The 19,823-nt window shown below is 47.7% G+C and overlaps 1 protein-coding gene across 1 annotated transcript; it reads right to left on the bottom strand.

Annotated features, from left to right (window-relative positions):
* Window positions 1–1,618: 1,618 nt before the first annotated feature.
* On the bottom strand, window positions 1,619–16,950 carry LOC144097743 (cytochrome P450 2U1-like). The gene is made up of 7 exons (XM_077630381.1): window positions 16,832–16,950; window positions 14,384–14,447; window positions 9,751–9,960; window positions 9,655–9,698; window positions 4,964–5,014; window positions 4,336–4,526; window positions 1,619–2,124 (listed from the first exon to the last, which is right to left on the bottom strand). Exons 1-7 carry the CDS (start codon window positions 16,948–16,950, stop codon window positions 1,949–1,951), a joined length of 855 nt encoding a protein of 284 aa, XP_077486507.1. The 3' UTR covers window positions 1,619–1,948.
* Between the last annotated feature and the right edge of the window lie 2,873 nt (window positions 16,951–19,823).

Genomic DNA, 19,823 nt, shown 5'->3' on the forward strand with positions numbered 1-19,823 from the left:
ACGTAGGACCGATGTTCGTACCAACTTCCGCCATCTTAATGCCTGCTGCGTGTATGTACGTGCGGGCGCACGTTCACTTAGAGCTGCGATTCTACCGGCTTGTCACCCTCTGGTTGTGAAAATGTTGTAGAAATGTCAACCTAACCTTTCTTTTCAATGTCTTGTTATTAAGCTTGTTCCTGGCTGCACTGATGACTTTCTGGGCTTTGGATTAAGCTCTTTCCCTGCAGCACTCATGGCTCAGAGTTCCGACGAAATGATTACGATAAAAAATGAAGGCTGTCGAAACAAAGCGCTCCACCGCAAAGAAGGTGCGGCTGTTCCCACCACACGCCACTCAATATAGGAACAAGGTGCTTTATGGTCGTTTCCATTCGTATCCGAGGGCTGGGTACATTCCCTGCCACATGCGTAGAAATGTCATTGGATTTGAATAGAAGTTTTCTTGGAACTTTTGAGCTCTAGCTGCTCTACTGATCAGGCAAGCATGAGTACTTGCACCTTGCAGTTCTGAGATAGCGCTAAAGACGGAAGGATGCCCACTCCCAGCGCTCCGAGGCGCGACAGTGCCTTTGACTGCACGTGTCAATTACATAAATTTAGAAAAGTACATTCGCGATGCAAAGAAATGTGAACAATGCCTCATCTGCTCTCTGCGCTGTTCGCACTTTTTTTCATTGCTCTTGTACCATCATCAATGATTGCATAAAGGACGGCTCTAGCATCACTTTACGACCACCCAGGTACAAGCGCGATAAAAATAAATATGAGCAGAGGAGCGCGCTTAGGCACCGCCCTGTATCGCCCTTGTACCTCTTCGAGGAAGGCGCACGGAATGCGAAACACTTTTGATTAATCATATAGAGAGATTTACTCAGGGTGAGTGATGGCAGGATTCCTTACCTTTTTCCCGCATACATGCTTAAGGAAAAGAAGGCATAGACATTTGGGAAGTTTATGATTAAAGTCGACCACTAATATCCATATCACTCTACTACATTGATTTACAAGTGCAGAAAAGCAACATTTTGAAACTGGCATTGCTTATTACGCATTTTAATCAATGAAACGAAGCTATGAAGCTTTGCTGTTCCGTGACCAAAGATAAACACCTTGCAATTCGTTTTCAATAATTCTCTTTAGGAACACCTTATTGTGGGCGTATTTTGGAGCGTACCCTTGGCGATTAAAAATATTTCGCGTTTTAAAACCGCGTTTGAGAGCGCGGTATGAGACCGAAGAGGGCGTGGTGCGGAAAGATGGTTAGTATAATAACCTCATCTGGATTCACTGCCCAGTGTTTCCGGCCGCTGACTCTTCCGATAGTGTGACGCATGCAAGAGGAAGAACACCAAAAGGAGACGTGTCACGTTGCAATGCGCAATGCTCGCAAAGTGCAGAATGCCTCGGTTCTGAGAGCGCTGGGTTGCACATTAAGTCTTCACAGGTGGCTTGGGTTTGCAACTTCAGCGCAGGTGTACTATCTTTCATAACGCCTACACAGAATTCATCCTTTAAAGAAAGCGTAGCAGGAAAACTGGAACAGGGCCGATTAACTTTCCGTCGCGTTACCTGTTCCCAATACTATTAAAATCCACTTCCGATGTAATCAAATCCAGTTATGGATCCAGGATTCCGCTCTTTAATGAGATTTCAGTCACTAGTGCAATGAAAAAGGCTCAAAATGGAGGTTAGGCACCTATGCTAGTCAAGCCACCAGTAATGAAAGAATGTCGAGGCCAGAACGAGTGAAGAATTTGGCACGGGTTCAATTCATGACAAGAAGGGCAGGCTGAGATGAGTTAGCCGAAGATTGAAATAATGAGTCAAGCTTCAATAGCGCGCGATTATTTGCAAAGGAACCTTAGCTTTGTCCCACTCACTTTGAAAAAAAAAAAGCGGTACCTTGAAGCGACCGCTTATTCATTCACAAGGAATAGAAGTAGGCCTATTGCGGCAGGAATCTAACTTTGTAGCGGTTGAGCTCCGCCAGGGGAATGTCGGCGGAGTCGAGACCCTGGATCTTTCCTTCATCAGGAAGGACGATGCACTTTTGAAGGAGGCACGTGATGTACAGGAAGATCTCCACGGAGGCCAAGATCTCGCCGGGGTACATGCGTTTTCCTGCGAATGGAAGATTCCTATGAAACTAAATTATTGCTTCAGCCGCAAAAACAGGGCGCAGGGATCGAAGGGGCGGGAGAGGCTTAAATAGACGCAGATAACTCTAGGGCTCTATGATGGAAAGTGTCCCACCAGGTTGGTATCAAGGGCCATACGAGTAAAATGAGGGTTCTTAGTACAGGGTACTAGAAAATGGCACAAAACCGCTGTACGTGGTCATCAAATTTAAGCTTTACAAATTTCTTAAAACGAGACAACTAGTTGTACGTGACATTCTTTTCTACACACAACTTACGCGACCAGGAGGACACAGACTAGGCAATAGTTGCTACCGTTACCCGATACACATAACTGCCACTGTCACCATTTAATGACTGTCACCATCAGGCACCTAATTTCGCCACATTCATTAATGAATATTTCAGCCACAGCAGCAAACGTGAATGTTTATGTTGGAAACAGAGGCCGTGGTGTTATTAGCCTACTCCATTACATAGAATTCTTCTAAAGCGTGTGCGTTCCCAGACATTTGCCTCAAAAGTTTCCACTGATTTCGCATAATCAAGCATGGTAGGCGGTGGCAGTCGAGGCGAATAACCTCTATCGTGTGACGCAGCTCTTGCGTCAGGCGTTCCTTCCATTTTGATAGCTTGAAATGAAATGGAAACAATTATCAGCTTTGCCGTTCGCATTACGCCGATGGGAGACGAAACACCGCGTCATGCCGAGAGGATTTTCGCGGTAATCGTCACCGCATTGCATGCGCAGTTTTGCAGATTGAGCTTAAAATTCGGACGCGAATAGCTTGCAGCACACGCACGCTAGGAGAATTGTACCAAGTGGAATTGTATAGGAATGCGACTATCTTTATTTTCAATATGAACATGCCGGCTTATGCAGTCACTAAAATGTTCATCATTATGTTTTAGTTCATTATGCGTCTGGCAACGACAACAATCCCCTCACTTTGTGGCTTGCTGGCCGCATAACATATGTGCAGCGGTGGATTTTACGTATCTGTCAGCGCCAAATTTTAAAAAATCTGTAAAGCTTAATTTTGATCACTCTGCCTGTTGCCATTTCTTGCGCATTTCCTTTTGTTTTCACTTCCCTTATTTACTCAAAAGGATTTTAGCGGAGCACATCAACTAAATTATCTCAAGAAACCAAAATTGTCACAAACCGGGCTGCTTCATAGAAATAATAATTAATAATAATTGGTTTTGGGTTAAAGGAAATGGCGCTGTATCTGTTTCACATCCCGGCGGACACCTGAACCGCGCCGTAAAAGAAGAGATAAAGGAGGGAGTGAAAGAAGAAAGGAAGAAAGAGGTGCCGTAATGGAGGGCTCCGGAATAATTTCGACCACATGGGGATCTTTAACGTGCACTGACATCGCGCAGCACACAAGCGCCTTAGCGTTTTTCCTCCATAAAAACGCAGCCGCCGCGGTCGGGTTCGATTAACAATGCTAACGAGAGCCAGTTTATTTGCCAGCCTGGCGTTGTCTACCGCATGTCGGAAAGCAAGGTAGGGCTCCGCAGAAGAATAAAGCTCGAGCGGAGCATGCGAATAAGCTAACAGTCAGCCTACGCAACGAGTCAAAAGACTTTCCATGAAGGTTGTCTTTCCCGTTGTTGTGGCGGCAGTTTTCGGGAAGAGCGCTTCAGTGAACAGAGTTAGCACGCTCAAAATGTACTCCTCCAGTTAAGCGCTGTGTTTTGTTTCGATATAAAGCGCCTGAATATCTGTTTAATTTGATTTGAACGCTCTTCTTTTTTCTTGCCCAGCGGTGGATCGGTTTGCTCACGACTGGTTTTTATTGCGTTATTATATTGGCGTTCCTGCTACCTCACTTTGTAAATTTTTCTGTTTAATCCGTTGTGTTCAATAATTTATTTCTCGAGGCCTTTATTTTTATCCGGGACATGAATTTTTACTCGTTTTTTATTTCGGCTGTCTTGTTGTTAAGCACTGTAACGTATACATACTGCTAAGCTGCCGCTACGGCCTTTCTAGGACGCACAATACGTAGGTGGAATTACTGTGCAGCCTCTCATAATTTAAGATTTGCGGGGATGGCCTTATCAAAGGTTCTGAACAACACTTAACGCAAAGGAGTTGTGGTAGCCGGCGTGCAGTATAAATATACGTTGCTTCACAGAACTTTGCGAGCAAACTGAGTACATCGTGAATAGGGGCTTCTCTTACCGATGGAGAAGGGAATGAGGTACTCGGGCTTTGGTTGCACCAAGGAGCCGTCCTCTCTCAAGAAGCGGCTCGGGTCGAACTTGGACGGCTCCTTCCACAGGGTCGGGTCGTTGTGCACAGCCCAGACGTTGGGCGACACTCTGGTGCCCTTCGGAATGAAGTACTCGTCGAAAAACGTGTCCTCGCCGGCGCTGTTATCGGAAAAGGATGCGCAAATTATAGGGAAAGGATTAATTAATAACATTTTGTGGCAAAGTATTGGGGCTTATGCAGTTGACTCTTGTGGTCAACGCTCGAGAACAAGCGCAGAGAACTTGAAATGGCCGCCTGTAGGCAGTACTTTTCGCTGGTATTCATGTACTGGTATCTAAACACACTTTTCAGAAATGAACTATGACGAGTCCTGGAATTACTTCAAGTGGATTCAATAGGACGCTTTTTGCTACAGAACGACGCAAAAATAATCATGTATACTAGTATTTAAACATACTTTGAGGAATGAACCCTAAGGAGACCTGCGATTACTCCAGTTGGATCCTACAGGACACTTTACAAGCCGTGGAAGAGGCACTGTGAAGTTAGAGGCTTCAGATGGCGATGAACTCCGCCGAAGTCTCTCTCTGGCTACCTTCTGGGCACACCGAGTGGCGAGACGGTCTTCCACCGGTACATCTCCCAGCTGTTTTCTTATTGACGGACGTTTCAAGCCGTTTGGCCACGTGTTGTTGGGACAACGTGTCTTATACTGGTAACTACTAAGTTAGCACGAGGCGTGAGGAACAGATTCGTGCCTCGGGGTGGTCACGGCAAGGTCACATGATCATGATTGAGGGGACTACATCCGACAAAGAGGAAGAAAAATCGAGGCCCGTGGCAGCGCCTGGATACGGACGACTACGCGAATACCAGGTAACGAAGCTGAGACAGCCGGCGCTGTTAAACTATGCTATTTGCTGGTCATGGTTTAGAACCGTTAGAAAGAGAGAAGCAGCTAACTGAAGCAATTACGAGAACACGCGAAAAAAGTGAGAAACTCGAACACATCCCTGTTTGATTTTTATTGAATTTTAAAGAAATATCGGGACCGAAGGGCAAAGAGAATTTTTTAAGCGTTTGTGATCAAAGAAGGGTTAAGGTTGTATCAGTGTTCTGTCGATAGCCCTCCAACGAAAGTAGCTGGCGCATCTCAAATGTGTGTCAATAATTGTTTCAACCATCAATATTATCGCCTGTGTTTTTCATTCTCTTGCCATTTTCCGTTGGCCCTGTGCATATATGTGCGTTTTGACGGTCATTAAGCATTGCTAATCAGCGATTCGTTTGCGTGTTCTTATTTTGTCCCGTCTCTGCGTTGTTGCGTACTTAAACTTTTTTGAATAGTTCGTTTTTCTTTGCGCTCTTACACCGACTAACATTCAAATCTTGATAAAAAGAGTGCCTCTGGTCTGGAACAGTAAGAAGCGGCAGCAAGGAACAACAACCCACTCTGAAAATATGAACCAGGGTTGTTCTTGTTCTCTTCGATTGTCCTGAGGCACCCGTCAATGAAGTCTCGGTTGTAATGCTCGTCTAATGTCGCTTTGTGCTCTTCAATTTGTTTTCTGAAATGAAAAGCAACAAAAAATACGGATGTGGGCACGAAAACCGTAGAAGGAGATCAATGTCTACATGCCCTGTTCACATTCGAAAATTTCAAAGAAAGGGGACTACGCAAGCGCCACAGAACATCACTATTCCGGTAAAGGCGGAAATAGATTATCCCACTACAGCTGCTGTCTGCGGGAGAACAATTTCGGCACCCTTCGCCGTACCCTCCATTGCACCTTCTGGCCAGTTAAATGCTTCCTAGCAAATCCTCGATATCTTAAACCTACTCTTTCGCTAGAAAAAAAAAATTCAGATGATCATTGCGACGCATGCGGCAGACTATACGTTAGCATTAGTGTTCCATGGAGTTGCCATTGCCGCAGACTGGTTCAAACCGTGCGAGCGGGTGCCGTGACCCAATAAATAAATAAATAAATAAATAAATAAATAAATAAATAAATAAATAAATAAATAAATAAATAAACAAATAAATAAATAAATAAATCAATCAATCAATCAATCAATCAATCAATCAATCAATCAATCACCGTTTTACTTGCCGTACCCCTGGTCCACTCTTCCGATCTAGTCTAGCAGTAAGAGTGCGACATGCCGTATGCCCTCTCCACTCCCTTGACTCTGAGTGACGCCCGCTGTGTCCCTCTTGCCATCCGTGCCCCCCCCCCCCCCCAACCTACTTCTCTCATCTACTTTTCCTCTCGCTCCTCACCTCAAAGCCGAGAGGGGATTTTCGTCTCTCCACTTTGCCCTTTACGAACCGAGGCTGAGTCACATGCCAACAAAGCCGGACACTTTTTGGGATAATGGGCGTTCTAATGCAAACGCATTAAAATAAATTGCAGACGCACACGAGAAACACTGGGTGCAAGTGTTGCGTATATGCATTCAAACCAACTGGCCACAGAAGCCCCTAATTACTCTTTCTTGTATTACTTCTTCCTCTTCATTTTTAAAGCGAATCTTGGTAGCATTCATAGCGCGTCCTTCAATGCATTAGGCCAGGTATTATCAGTGTACGCTTTTAAAGAATCTGTAATGTTTACTGTTAACCAAGTTACACTGTAATAGAACGGGCAGTGCAGCGCGCGCCAGATACTTTGCATTGCGGCTCTTCTTCCGGCTCTTCTTCCGAACGCACACGCTTTCTCAGCATTACCAGAGGGAAAACTGATGATGTAGCTCTTTATCCACCATGGAGAGGGGCAGCAATGGCGGAAAGATGAGGTTTCATATTTGGCTTGACTATTGTTGTGCATTAAACGTGGATTCAGCCGTAACAATACGACTCTTATTATCGTGGGACCCTCAAAAAAACGCTGTGAAAGTTTTCCCACTAGCCTAACACCGAACTTGCGCTTGCGTTTCCTTAATTAAATGAGTGAAAAAAATCACTGCTGAAATATTTTATTCTCTGCAGCGAGGACAGCGTCGCGCAACAGTTACCGCATACGATGAAGAATCCACGTTTTGAGCCCAGCACATGCCATGCCACATATGAAGCCTCGTCTTCATGGCAATCCCGCGGTGGATAAGCGTTCTTTAAGAAACTCGCATGGACGGTGATACCACCACGGTATCAAAATTTCTAAAAGCGGGCTGTCACTACTCGCGACACCGCTGGGATCGCACGGGTATTGCCGCCTGCTGCACACCTCATTCCAGTTCACCGTAACCAAGTGAACTTGGGTCATGAGCCTTATCCAGATGAGTTATACAGTGCACACGTCGAATATGTAGAAGGAGGGGCAAAAACAAAGAACTCGGCTTGTAAGCACTGAAATGCGTTTATGCAGTAAAAGAAAAAGAAATTATGCGGTTCTTATGAAGCACCAGTAGCCTCACAGTGAACACCGGTCGCCTGGTATCGCAACACGTGGAATTAGAGCGATATGAAAGGAACAGACAGAAGACATGGCACACTCAGCTCATTTGACCTTTTTTTTTCCCCCTGAATCTATAGGCACGTTCTCGAGTTTAAAACAATAAAAGAGTTTCTGTGCTTGCAAGGTGCATCGAATGTTTAGTGGGCGCGCAAGTATCGAAAATAAAACCAACCCGAACAATTTCTATCAGCATTGTCTAACTGAAATTGCCCTTTGTTAATCAATTCTTTTTTTGCACAGGGTAGTTACAGGAATAAGCAAAGAACCGAAGCCGCAACATCATGCTGAGAAAAACGCCTTTAGGATCACTGAAAACACGGTCAGTCTAGGAAAGTGTTGAGAGTGGTATAAAATAATTTAACGCGGAGGCAGTCCGACCAAAACCAATACATTTGAAGAAATCTGTCATAGCCGATAAGGGTTTTAGGAAGAGATTTGAAGTGAGGACACTCCGAAAAAGTTTCTAATGTAGAGTACTTATCAATGTTGAAAATATTTATTCTGTTATCACACTGATCTGACCTAATGCGAGTAAACATTGGCCTTAACATGCCATGCTTTCATCAGCGTGCCACATCGTTAGATAAAAGGGCGTAGGCCACTAGATTTAGAGGAATGGTTCCGCATATTGACCGCAACAGTTCAGCAACAGACACCAGTCTGATAAACAAGTGTGTGACAAGAGGAGTCTGGAACGATGCCAGAAAGAGACTGCGCCGAGAGAGTTCGCAAACTGTCCTACGAGAGTGGCACACAAAGATTTAGATCTCTGGCTCCGCCAGACAATCGGTGTCGACAACCGAGTGAATAACCAAGAAATCGGCTTTCTATTTTATCGCTGTCGCTCTCGAACGTTCCTACATCGTCATTGTGCCCTGTTGTGAAATTGTGATTATGGTCTGTCTGCACTCCTTCTCTTGTCCCCAAGCGCAGAACTACGGCTTGCCTTTAGGCCAGTGTTGCCTCCGGGGGCAAAACTCAGTAAACACCCATTCGTTGTCATACACATACACATCCATATTCTATGAAAGATGTCACGAAAGGAAATGAAAATCGCATGTAATTTATTGTTGAAGATTTTAAGCTCTGCCAGGCTCTTTACTTGCTACTGTGGGCTGAGGTACAACGTAGAGGAGGGCTGGGAAATAATTTAGGCCAATCTGAATTTCTAATCTACACTGAAGTCGTATACGATGGTTTCTGTACTTAGCTTCAATCGAAAAAACGTTGGAGGACTCCTATGATGCGCTTATGAGTCGACGCAATAGCGTACGTCGTTTGGTGCGTCATCTGGTGCTGATACGAGTCTTTAGATTCTTCTCTAGGGTCTGTAGCACAAAGGAGTGATGTCGCAATGACTGAGCACTTCACAAGATTCTTTTATTAGGACGAAGATATGCACCGATGCTTAGCCTCAGCAAATATTGGCTTTCCATTCTGAGCAGCTTGACACCTTTGAACGCATTTTTCATTTTCTAATTGTTTCAATTAATAATTGTTGAATTACACACCATACTTTTTAATTAGCATCATCAAGCATTGGCTTTTCATTGTGAGCATTTTGGCGCCATTTGAACCCCTTTTTACGATTTTGCATTTCTTTAATTCATAAATCAATTACTATATTTTTATGAACTCGTCATCCCCTGTCATACACCAATCAATCATCAATTACTAGAACCACAAATTATCATGATATTATTTTTTTTACGCTGCCCCCGATTATTTTCGACACGTGGTGCCAGCGCCACAGGAACTGTACACTCTGCCGTTTGCTGCACTAAGCGCAATCACGCGAGGTTTTCAAAACAGAAGCTGAAGCGCTTACATCGTGTCATCGATGAACTCCAGGAGCTTGGTGACAATGGCCGTCTGGCACGTGGAAGGCAGCTTGGGGGCAAAGTCTACCAGAGAGGGGGGGCACGAACTCCTCCAGGCCGCCGGTGCGGATGGCGGCGAACAGTTCGCTGAGCATGCCGTCCAGGAAACGGCGGCGCGGGTGCTCGTAGGGGTAGCGGCGGCCGTAGACGAGCGCCGATATGTTGTTCGAGGTGCTCGTCAGCAGGTAGTTATGGAAGGCGACGGGAGCTCCCTTCGCCTTTAATACCTTCTCCACTATGATGCAGCACTCGTCCTGTGGCATGAGAGATACCAAGCTGAGTTCCCAACGCATACTATGTATGTGTGTCAACCAAGTAAATAAATAAATAAATTTCCATCCGTCGTTAGCCTGGCAATCGGTGTGTGCAAGATATCTCGTTCTATGTTGCGGACATGTCCTGTAATTTTACCTCCTTTTCGCAAGAGAGGTTACCGGTTGTAAGCTTGGCTGGCGCGAATATGTTATTTTGGAAGAACTAAGAACTGCGATCATGCGCTTAACATTCTACGATATTCGGTATTGTTCGCTATGACATCAGCCTCTTGTCTGAAAATTTCCGATCGATCTTTAAATATAGTGCCTTTAAATAGAGACGCCAGCTACTCGCCTTGATGTGCTCTTCCATGGATGTCTTTCCGAAGCCTAGGTTGCGCAGGACGCGAAGACAGAACCTCCAGTTGTGTTCCCACACTTCTCCGTTCAGCGTCGCCACGCCTGCTCAGTATATAGATGATGACAGATGTACTCTTTTGCTAGCTGCATTGTGGTCGCTTCCGACTCTAGTTTTTCTCATGCACTTGCACTCGGCCGGTAGACTAGCCAGGTTCAACCTATCAACTAACGCTCCCATGCTTTTCACACGTTTCTAAGGTAATGGGAGACCAGGAAGCTTTTGGATACACTGTGCCCTTAAAAAACAAAAACATGAATTACCGTTTTTCAACTAAGCTGCGAGCTCTCACGCCTCCGGGGAAACTTGCCAACTTTTGTGGAATGAGAAGCAAATGGCATTAACAAATGGCATTAATAGTTAGTGCGGTCGGTTGTGGTTGAAACTTTTCATCAATAACCAGTTTGTAAGTATGTTGCAGACTTGTTGCAGAGTTTATGGCCCGGCCTTACGATAACAACTTTTCAGCAGAACAGACAGACGTTAGAGCGTATGTTTCAAATTTGTTCCTGCAAAAGCAACCCATTCTTCGGGTTTCGGTTCATGACAAGCTGTCAGGTATGGTACCATTGCTGAAATTATACACTGCGCAAATCGCACTTTATTTGCGCAATTCCGCGTATGTATTCTCAACTCGACCAATACGTTTCTTGGCGCACATCAGCTAACACGAGTCACTTTAGGAGATGGTTTTAATTTCTAGCGTGACAGCTCTTCCATTCTCATAACTGACGGATGACCAATGCAGGCATGCCACAGGAACCTGTACATAAACAATGCAGGATAAAGGGAGCAACTGTGACACGCAACGAACAGGGGATAACGTCTCACCTCCATACAGTTCTCCCTTGAAGAGCCAATTTCGGGGTCGACATAGAACCTCCCTCTTTATGAGGAACTTCTTTATGGCCTGAAAATGTTTGAGTATCACCATGTCTGTTGGGCCAGTATTGATCCTGCGGGAAAAGTGGAGATGCGCAGGTTTTTATGTATGGTAGGACGGAAGCCAAGGAAAAAAAAAGCACACAGGGCCACGTCCTCTCCCCTCTACTCTAGAGAGAGTGAGAGACTGGTAACTTGATATGGCTCTTATACGTAGCATTTTGCATAGCATGCCAAGAAACTTTCACGTTCAGGCACGAGTGTTGAAGCTCATTATCAGCACTGACTTTCTCTCACTGCAAGCACGCCCGGTTGAAACATCATTTTCTTTACGTGTTTACCCTGTGTTTCATTTGCATGTTATTGTTCTTGTAATAAACCAAGTTCCGCAAAACGACCACACTTTACTGTTATCTTCATCATCAGCCTGACTACGTCCACTGCAGGACAAATACCTCTTCCATACCTCTGCAATTACCCAATTCCTGTGCCAGCTGCAGCGATCTTATCTCCACAAACTACTTTATATGGTCTGCCCACATAACCTTCACATGACGTGACTGACCGAGGTAAATTTGTAAGAAATTCTTCAAGCGGAGCAGCAGTGAGTAGTGCTTCGGTTGTCGTTCTGATCGGCTTGACTGACTAGGCTTTGAAGTGCATTGCTAAGAAAAGGGTTCAATTACATTCACGACAACGCAGTGAGCTATAGAAGGAAAACGATAGGTGTAACTTTAAGAGAGCGGAAGTGGGCAGAGTGGGTCAGGAAACAAATGCGCGTTAATGGGATCTTAGTCGAAATCAAGAAGTGGGCCTGCGCAGGGCATGTAGTGCGAAGACAAGAAAACAGATGGTCATTAAAATGGAATGGATACCAAGACAAGGCAAGCGTAGCAGGGGCGGAAGAGATTAAGAAGTCCGCGTGGATAAGCTGGCCGCAGCTCACACAGAACAGAGTTGATAGGAGAGACATGGGAGAGGCATTTGCCCTGCAGTGGGCGTAGTCCGGCTAATAATGATGATTATGTTCCACGACACTGGCATGCGTCTCTGGAAAGGAGTAGCGATGTTTGTGGGCACTTGCCTGTAGACGGGCCCATACTGTCGGGCCCACTTTAGGGCCTGGTTGCAGTGGAAGTCCTTGAAGGCGAACTGCAAGTGTCCTACGATAGGATAGCCTGGAGGACCCGGGGGAAGGCGGACACCAGGGGGGCTTTGCCACCCTGAAGCCAACGCTGCAGCACCAAGTAGAGCAGCGATGCGCAGAACACGCTCCCCACCAGTGCCAGCTTTAAGTTGCACTGTGCGGTCGGTGAGAAAGCCGGCACGGGAGATCCTTCCATCATCTCTCCGGGAAACCGTGGCACGCCGCAAGGCGCCGTACTTTCGCCGATGCTTTTTAATGTCGCACTGATAGGCCTGCCGAGGCTACTGGCCGACATCCCCTACCTGCATCACAGCATTTATGCTGACGACCTCACACTTTGGATCACGCGCGGCAGTGACGGCCAGATTGAAGAGACTTTACAGACCGCGATCGAACGGATCGGAGATTATCTAAGTACAGTTGGCCTCACGTGCTCGGCGACAAAGTCCGAGTATATCATCATTCCTTCCCCGGGACGACGCCCTTCAAAGATACTTCCGGACATCAACCTCCAGGTGCAAGGAAACCCGATTCCTCGAAAAGACAACAACAGGATCCTGGGCTTGCATCTACAGGCCAACGGCAGCAACAACATCACGATCCAACGCATCGACCAGTCGGTTGTGCAGATCGGACGCCTCCTTAAGCGAATCTCCAACAAGCATCATGGCATGCGAGAGTCCAACCTCCTGCGCCTCGTTCAAGCTTTCGTCTGCTCCCGCATCACCTACTCTGGACCCTACTTACGTCTCACTCGTGCCGAAAGCGAACGGCTAGACGCGTCACTTCGAAAAGCATACAAGACGGCCCTAGGTCTTCCCATGTCCACAGCTACCCATAAGCTCATGGCTCTCGGAATCTCCAATACCGTGAGCTAACTGATCAAAGCAACCCTCACCGCCCAGTATGAGCGGCTCTCACTCACACACGCTGGCCGAGCGGTACTGCAGCAAGTTGGGATCTCCCCGCCGAGATCGGCCCCAAGTTACGCTGAACTTACATCGGAATATCGCCTAAATCTCCGCATTCCTCCCATTCCCAAACGGATGCACCCGGAACACCACGCCGAGAGACGGGCCGACCGGGCTCGTCAGTTCGAGAAACGCTTCAGCGGACGTCCGGACGTCACGTATACGGACGCCTCTTACCATCCATCGAGGCCAGCGATGGTGGCGGTAGCTCTCGCCCCTCACCGCAGCTGGTACACAGCCTGCAGCATTCGCAATGCAGAAACAGTCACCGCAGCTGAGGAGGTTGCCATTGCGCTCGCGCTAGCCGACCCTAATACCAAAGTCGTCATCAGTGACTCTCAACAGGCTATTCGCAATTACGATGCTGGCCGTATCTCTTGCCAGGCGTTACACATTCTACGTTCTACAGCACCCTCTTCCACATCTCGCTTACTTCTTTGGGCTCCAGCCCACGAGTCGCTCAGCGGAAACGCCCAGGCACACACTCTCGTTCGAGATCTCAGCTGCCGAGCCGAGAGTATGATCAGCCACCCTGCTTCCGCTGACACTAATGTCCCACGCCTTCTCTACTCACCACTTACACGGACATACTCCAACACTACCGACTCCAAAGGTGCACATATCCTCCCGCACACCGCGATCTAACAAGACGCGAGGCCGTCCAATGGCGCAAACTACAAACTGGCAGCTTCCCACACACCCTCTTATACAGCAGGATCTTTCCGGTACAGATAGCCCCCATGTGTAAACACTGCTCAACTCCGGCCACGCTCATACACATGGTGTGGACTTGTACACATTACAACACAGACAACGCAAACACCCCAGAGACGTGGGAGTCTCTCCTGTGTACTTCCAAGCCAGCAGACCAACGCTGGCTTATCCAGCGCGCGGTGGAGGCCGCGGCATCCCAAAGAATCCCCGCCGACCTCCTCTAAGTCAGCGCAACCGGTCCTTTGACTGGTCCCCTGTTTTTGGGCGCAATAAAAGAGTTTACCTACCTACCACCACTGCCAGCCAGTCCATGCTCGTAGACTTTATGTGAACCAGCCGCCAGCAATCCCTGCAGCTAGCAAAAAAAGGGGGAACCAGCAGACAAAAGTTCGCAAACAAGAACCTGAGGGACACTCAAGCTCTGTGACCCTTGACTGGTATGGCGTCTTTTTTGCTTATCACTTCGCAGACACGGTGGGAACAGTTCTTTCTTTTGCCATATCATATAACGCTTTACCTACCGTTAAGAGTATAATTCGGTAGAATTAGAAATATCCTCCGCGCAAGTACTGCACTGTCTCGGGGTTCTTATTACGTGCCCATATATGCGGAATCGATCAAAACATGATCAATTCCAGCGAGTAAGCCATGCGCCACTTCCCCGGCAGGTGACTGTTTCAAACACAGCCACCGGTGGGGAAACCAGGTTGCGCGTCCCGTGGAACCTCTCGCGACCAGTCATTGCTTTAACGGTCATTGCCGTGGTGGGCAGTTTCTTCACAGTCCAGCGCTCCGGTTGCCACCTGCCACGGTGGAAAGGCTGTGATGACGTCACAACGTCATGTGACCTATATCAAGGACAAGTTTTAGCGTAGAAACAGCGCCGGACGCAATGGCCAGACTCTACATAACCGTGAACTTCAAACGCGCTTTGCTGTGATGGCCAGGCGATTATACGTGGTGTTTCACGTCGCTTGAGCCGACACTTAAAAAAGTGGTGTTCCGCAGTCGCGTGAAACTAACGACATGTTTGCCAGCATGCGGTGGAACTCAAACTATTTTTGAATTACGCGCAATTAGTTATCTTGTAAAAAGGAAGATAATTGAAGTCGGCCGGGAACATGACGATGCTGTCAAGGTAGCAAAGAGACGTCTTCCAGGGCAGGCCGCTCAAGGTGTTACCCACCATGCGCTCAAATTTTGCGGGGGCATTGCAATCCCAATGGGAGTGATGTCAAATTCGTACAATCCGTCAGGCGTGATGAAAGCTGTTTTTTCACCATTACATTGGGCCATGGTGATCTGCCAATATTCAGAACGGAGATGGAGTGACCAAGAAGAATTTCGCACCTTCTAGGCAATCGAGCGCGTCATCTATGCCTAGCAAAGGATAGACGTTTCAAGGGGTTATTGCACTGAGGTGGCGGTAACCTACGCTGAATACCCTGAGCCATCTTTCTTTCGAACTAGCACGACTAGTGATGATCAGGAGCTGTTTAACGGCAGAATAATCCCGCTCTCTAACATGCACTCGACTTGCTCGGTAATGTCACGACGCTCCGTTGTTGACATGCGATATAGCGCTGTTGCAGGGGTGGATGGGAGCTAGTATCGATGCAATCGCTGACATCTGAAGAATGACCGAGGGGAGTCTGGCGCGCCTCAAACGACGAACGACATTGGTGCAAAAGGTCAAGCAGCTGGTGACGGCACGTTCAATTAAGACTTTGATCTACTGAGCGATACAGGGTGTCTGATGCAAAGAGATTTATTGGCCCTAAAAGCAACAGGCATTGCACGGCGTTTGACTGCTATTCGGCGGACGTTCCGGAGCCAACCAACAGCTCGTGCTCAGCCGTAGGAGTGCCGCTACCGCGTCGAGCCATCTTAGTGGTTCCAATTGCCCTCGGTGAGGATATGGATATGAGCTTTCGTGGCGACTGACGGCGTTGTGCACATCAAGGGGTCATGATAAGGTTTCAGGTGGCTGATGTGAACTGTTACACGGCTACGACGGTGGAAGGTCGAGGAATGTGTCAGCGGTTCGATGACATATTTCACCGGGGAAGCTTGACACACAACACGATAGGGTCCGGGATATTTGGCGAGGAATTTGGACGACCTGCCAGGGGTGTCAGAAGGGATCCAGAGCCAAACAAGCGAGCTGGTAGGTAGGGCTAGATGGGTATGACCAGCATCACGGCGCTCTTGCTGTCGACTCTGATCATCAGTCCTGAGAGAACAGGCGTGTGTGTGGCATTTTTCTCCATCCTTGGCAATTTCAGAGGCAGGCGCGCAGTCTGAGGCATCAGAATGGTAGAAGATTTATGAATCATACCGACAGTTTCACGTCTGTAAGAAAGAACGAAGAATATCCGGTGGTAGACTGGACGGCGGTATTGCACACTTATGTGACGAACGGAAGTACGAGGTCCCAATTGTAACGGTCAGAATTGATGTAAATGTTCAGCATATCACCGAGTATGCGGTTAAACCATATGGTGAAGCTGCTGGTCTGAGGATGCTGCGCTGCGCAGGTTCTGTGTGCAATGCGGCATTCTTCGAGGAGCGCATGAAAAAACTCAGGTAAAACAAGCGGTCGCGGTCGCTCAGAGGCTGAGGAGGGGCGCCGAGGCGGAGAATGAGCTGCAGCCATCCATCGACCACGGCATCAGCGGGCAGGACCTCGGCCTAGCATACAATGCAGCGAGAACGCGTTCCTTGCGGAGCTCCTCGTACCTGTGGCACACGCTCATGACGGAGGCCACGGAGTGCGGCTGCTTGGCCAAAAGCATTTGGAAGGCATACTCATCGATCCCTTTTGTGATGTTCTTTATCTGATCACCGGCCTCTGGCATCTGAGCATTCACGTGCTTGCAGAGATCGACCACGTCCTTGAATTAACTGGTGGATGTATCGCCCGGCTGCTGGGCCTGCTCTCGCAAGCGCTGTTCGGCGCGTAGCCTGCGCACACCAGGACGGTTAAGTACTTTGGTGGAGCTAGTGTTGAACGTTGACCATCTGGCGATGTCCTCTTTGTCGTTGCTTGACCAGAGGTTTGCGACGTCAGCGAGGTGAAAGATGACGTTGGCTAGTTTGATGGCGTAGTCCCAGTGGTTGTGCGTGCTGACCCGCTCGTAGAAAAGCAGCCAGTCCTCGACCTGAGAGTAGTCGGTCCCACTGAAGATGAACGGGTCCCGTTGTCGAGGCGTGCCAGCGTAGACAACCGGCACATGTGGCAGCTGGGGCGCCAGGAGGGCGTCATTCAGTATTCCCTGTGTTACAGTGTAGCGCTCAGCTCCAGGACGACAGCAGATGGAGCTGCCACCACTTGAAAAAGGATTTATTGGCCCTAAGACCACCAGGGCACAGTCGCGGTTTTATATCCTCCTAAAGTGGATTGTACGGTGTTCCACGTTTTGAGGGGCATGCGGTCGTACGTAAGCGTTTTCCTGTCAGCAGTTGCGCTGCACTTTTCCCCACGAGTTTGGGCTGTTCCTGTAAGCTAGAAGATCAAGGCACGGATCATCGGTCTTGAAAACCAGTCTCTTCATTCTTTGTACCATCCTATCTCGTCATTCGCCTGCGGGTACCCTCGGTTTTATGTCATGCTAATGAAACAGTACAAGCGCGCGAACGCTTTGAATTCTTCGGATACAAAAATGTCCACCGTTACGAGACATGAGAGTTTCTGGTATGCGGTGTCTCACGAAAATACCTTTCAAGTACATGATAATTGTAGAGCTTTTCGTTGATGACAGGAGGGCTAGCTCTTTAAACCTGCAGAAGCAATCGACTATGACTAAGTAGTGGTGTTCTTTGATTTAGCATAGAGATACTCCGGTCTTGAGCCACGACCTTCGTACTGAGGGAACCATGGGGATCATAAGTTCACTCTTTCATTCTCTGTGCTGTGCACACAACTTACAATTGGTCACAAATATAACCAGTTGAGTGCTCAACTGAGGCCACCATACAGACGCTCTAGCACTGGCTCGGCATTCGCCAATACCTTGCTGGACGTAATGCAAGCGGATCAAGATATTATTGCGCATGCTCTGATGGATCACCAGTCTGCCCTGTTTTAGGAGCAATGTTTCGGTGACAGTCGAAGTGGCTCTTTCGGGCCAGTATGGTCGCCCGACCATTGGTGATGAAGAAAATTTCGGCCAGACTTTCCGGCAGAATGTCTTTTAAAGTTTTGCATATTCATCATTTGCTTTTAGCTTGCCTAAATTTTTCACAGCGTTACACCCCGCCGACGTTGTCCAGGCATCCTTTTATGAACATCTTAAGCTCGCTGACTGTCATCGAATTGTAGCCAGGTTGCTGCCTTCGAACAGGTGCCCTTGACAACACATCAGCTGTTATAACTTTTGCCCCAGCACACACACAACTGTAAACTCGAACCTCATGAGCCTCATGCGGGGGTTCTGAATTCAAGGTGGTAATGTGTCGATAGGAGACTTTCCAAGCAGTGTGACAAGAGGCTTATGATCGGTCTTGAACATGACTTTGAGAAGCTTTATATGTATCCTTCGAATCTTCGCCGCCCACGAGAGAGCCAAAGCTTCTTTCTTTAATGGAGCATATCATGATTTAGCCCGAGCCAACGACCTTGGTGCGAACACTAGAGGGCCGCTCATTGCTAGGTTGGTTGAGCCTGGAACAGCACTACTCCAACCCGTAAGAGGAAGCGTCGGCGGGAAGTATCGTAGGCTACTTGGCATATTAGTTTGCCATTCCCCACGGTGAGCCGATAACGATCTTTGGTGTAGGACAACACTTGCTCCCGTCCTGGGCTCCAAGCCCATTCCGAGTCTCTTACAAGTAGCTGACGCAAAGACTCAGTTTTGGCGGCGAAGTCGGGAGTTAATCAAGCAAGGTGATAGGCCATTCCAAGAAGTCGCCGACCGTCGGGAACGTTTGCCGGCGTTTCGGGTTCCTTAAGGATGCGAAATTTTTGCGGGTCGGGTCTTATGAGGTCACGGCTCAGCAAAAAGCCCAAATCATCATTTTCGTCACGTTGAAGACAGATTTACCTGTTGAGCGTAATGCCAGTTCCAGCAAGTCGATCCAACGCGCGCCGAAACCGTTCGTCTTGCTCGGCTTTGTTCGAGCCGAATATTAATGCGTCGTTGTTAACAACACCCAGAATGCCTTGCAGTATTTGCGACAATTTCATCTGAAAGAATTCAGGGGTCCACGTTATCTCAAACGGAAGCCGCTGAAAACAATACCTACCGAATGGCATAATGAAGGTTGTCGGGATTTGACTCTGAGGTGCTAGTTGGATTTGACTAAAACCGGATTTCACGTCAGTTTTCGAGAAGACAGCTGCGCCACTTAACCGACCAAGGGTGTCGTCGACTGTGGGCACGATATAACGCTCTCTGCGCACCCACTTGTATAGTTGTGTTAGATCGACGCAATTTCAGACCTTGCAGACGGCTTCAGAACAACAACTATGCCTGCGGACCACTCTGTAAATAGCGAAAGGAACCGAGTGGGTTACTTGCACTCTCTCGCGAGGACCCCAAGACCGCTGAACAACTGTGGGTAAGAAGTCTGGACTGAATATTTTGAACTTAATCTGCCTACAAACTTTATCACCCATAGTGCATCGATTGGAGGAAGCCCGAGCATCCGTACCCACATTACTAGACGAGTATTTTTGAACGGGAAAGAGTTCATGAGCACAATTTTCCATATATTGCAAGGTTTCCCTATA

The sequence above is a fragment of the Amblyomma americanum genome, chromosome 7 (genome assembly GCF_052857255.1).
Source record: "Amblyomma americanum isolate KBUSLIRL-KWMA chromosome 7, ASM5285725v1, whole genome shotgun sequence".
In the NCBI taxonomy this organism is placed as follows: Eukaryota; Metazoa; Arthropoda; class Arachnida; order Ixodida; family Ixodidae; genus Amblyomma; species Amblyomma americanum.

Bases quoted from the DNA above. Each gene is read 5' to 3' on its own strand.
- LOC144097743 (XM_077630381.1), bottom strand. From the start codon at position 16,950: ATGCCAGAGGCCGGTGATCAGATAAAGAACATCACAAAAGGGATCGAT. The intron at 9,699-9,750 runs GTGCCCCCCCTC...TCCACGTGCCAG, and splicing joins CCGGCGGCCTGGAGGAGTTC to ACGGCCATTGTCACCAAGCT. The intron at 4,527-4,963 runs GTAGCCAGAGAG...TTCCGATAACAG, and splicing joins CCACTCGGTGTGCCCAGAAG to CGCCGGCGAGGACACGTTTT.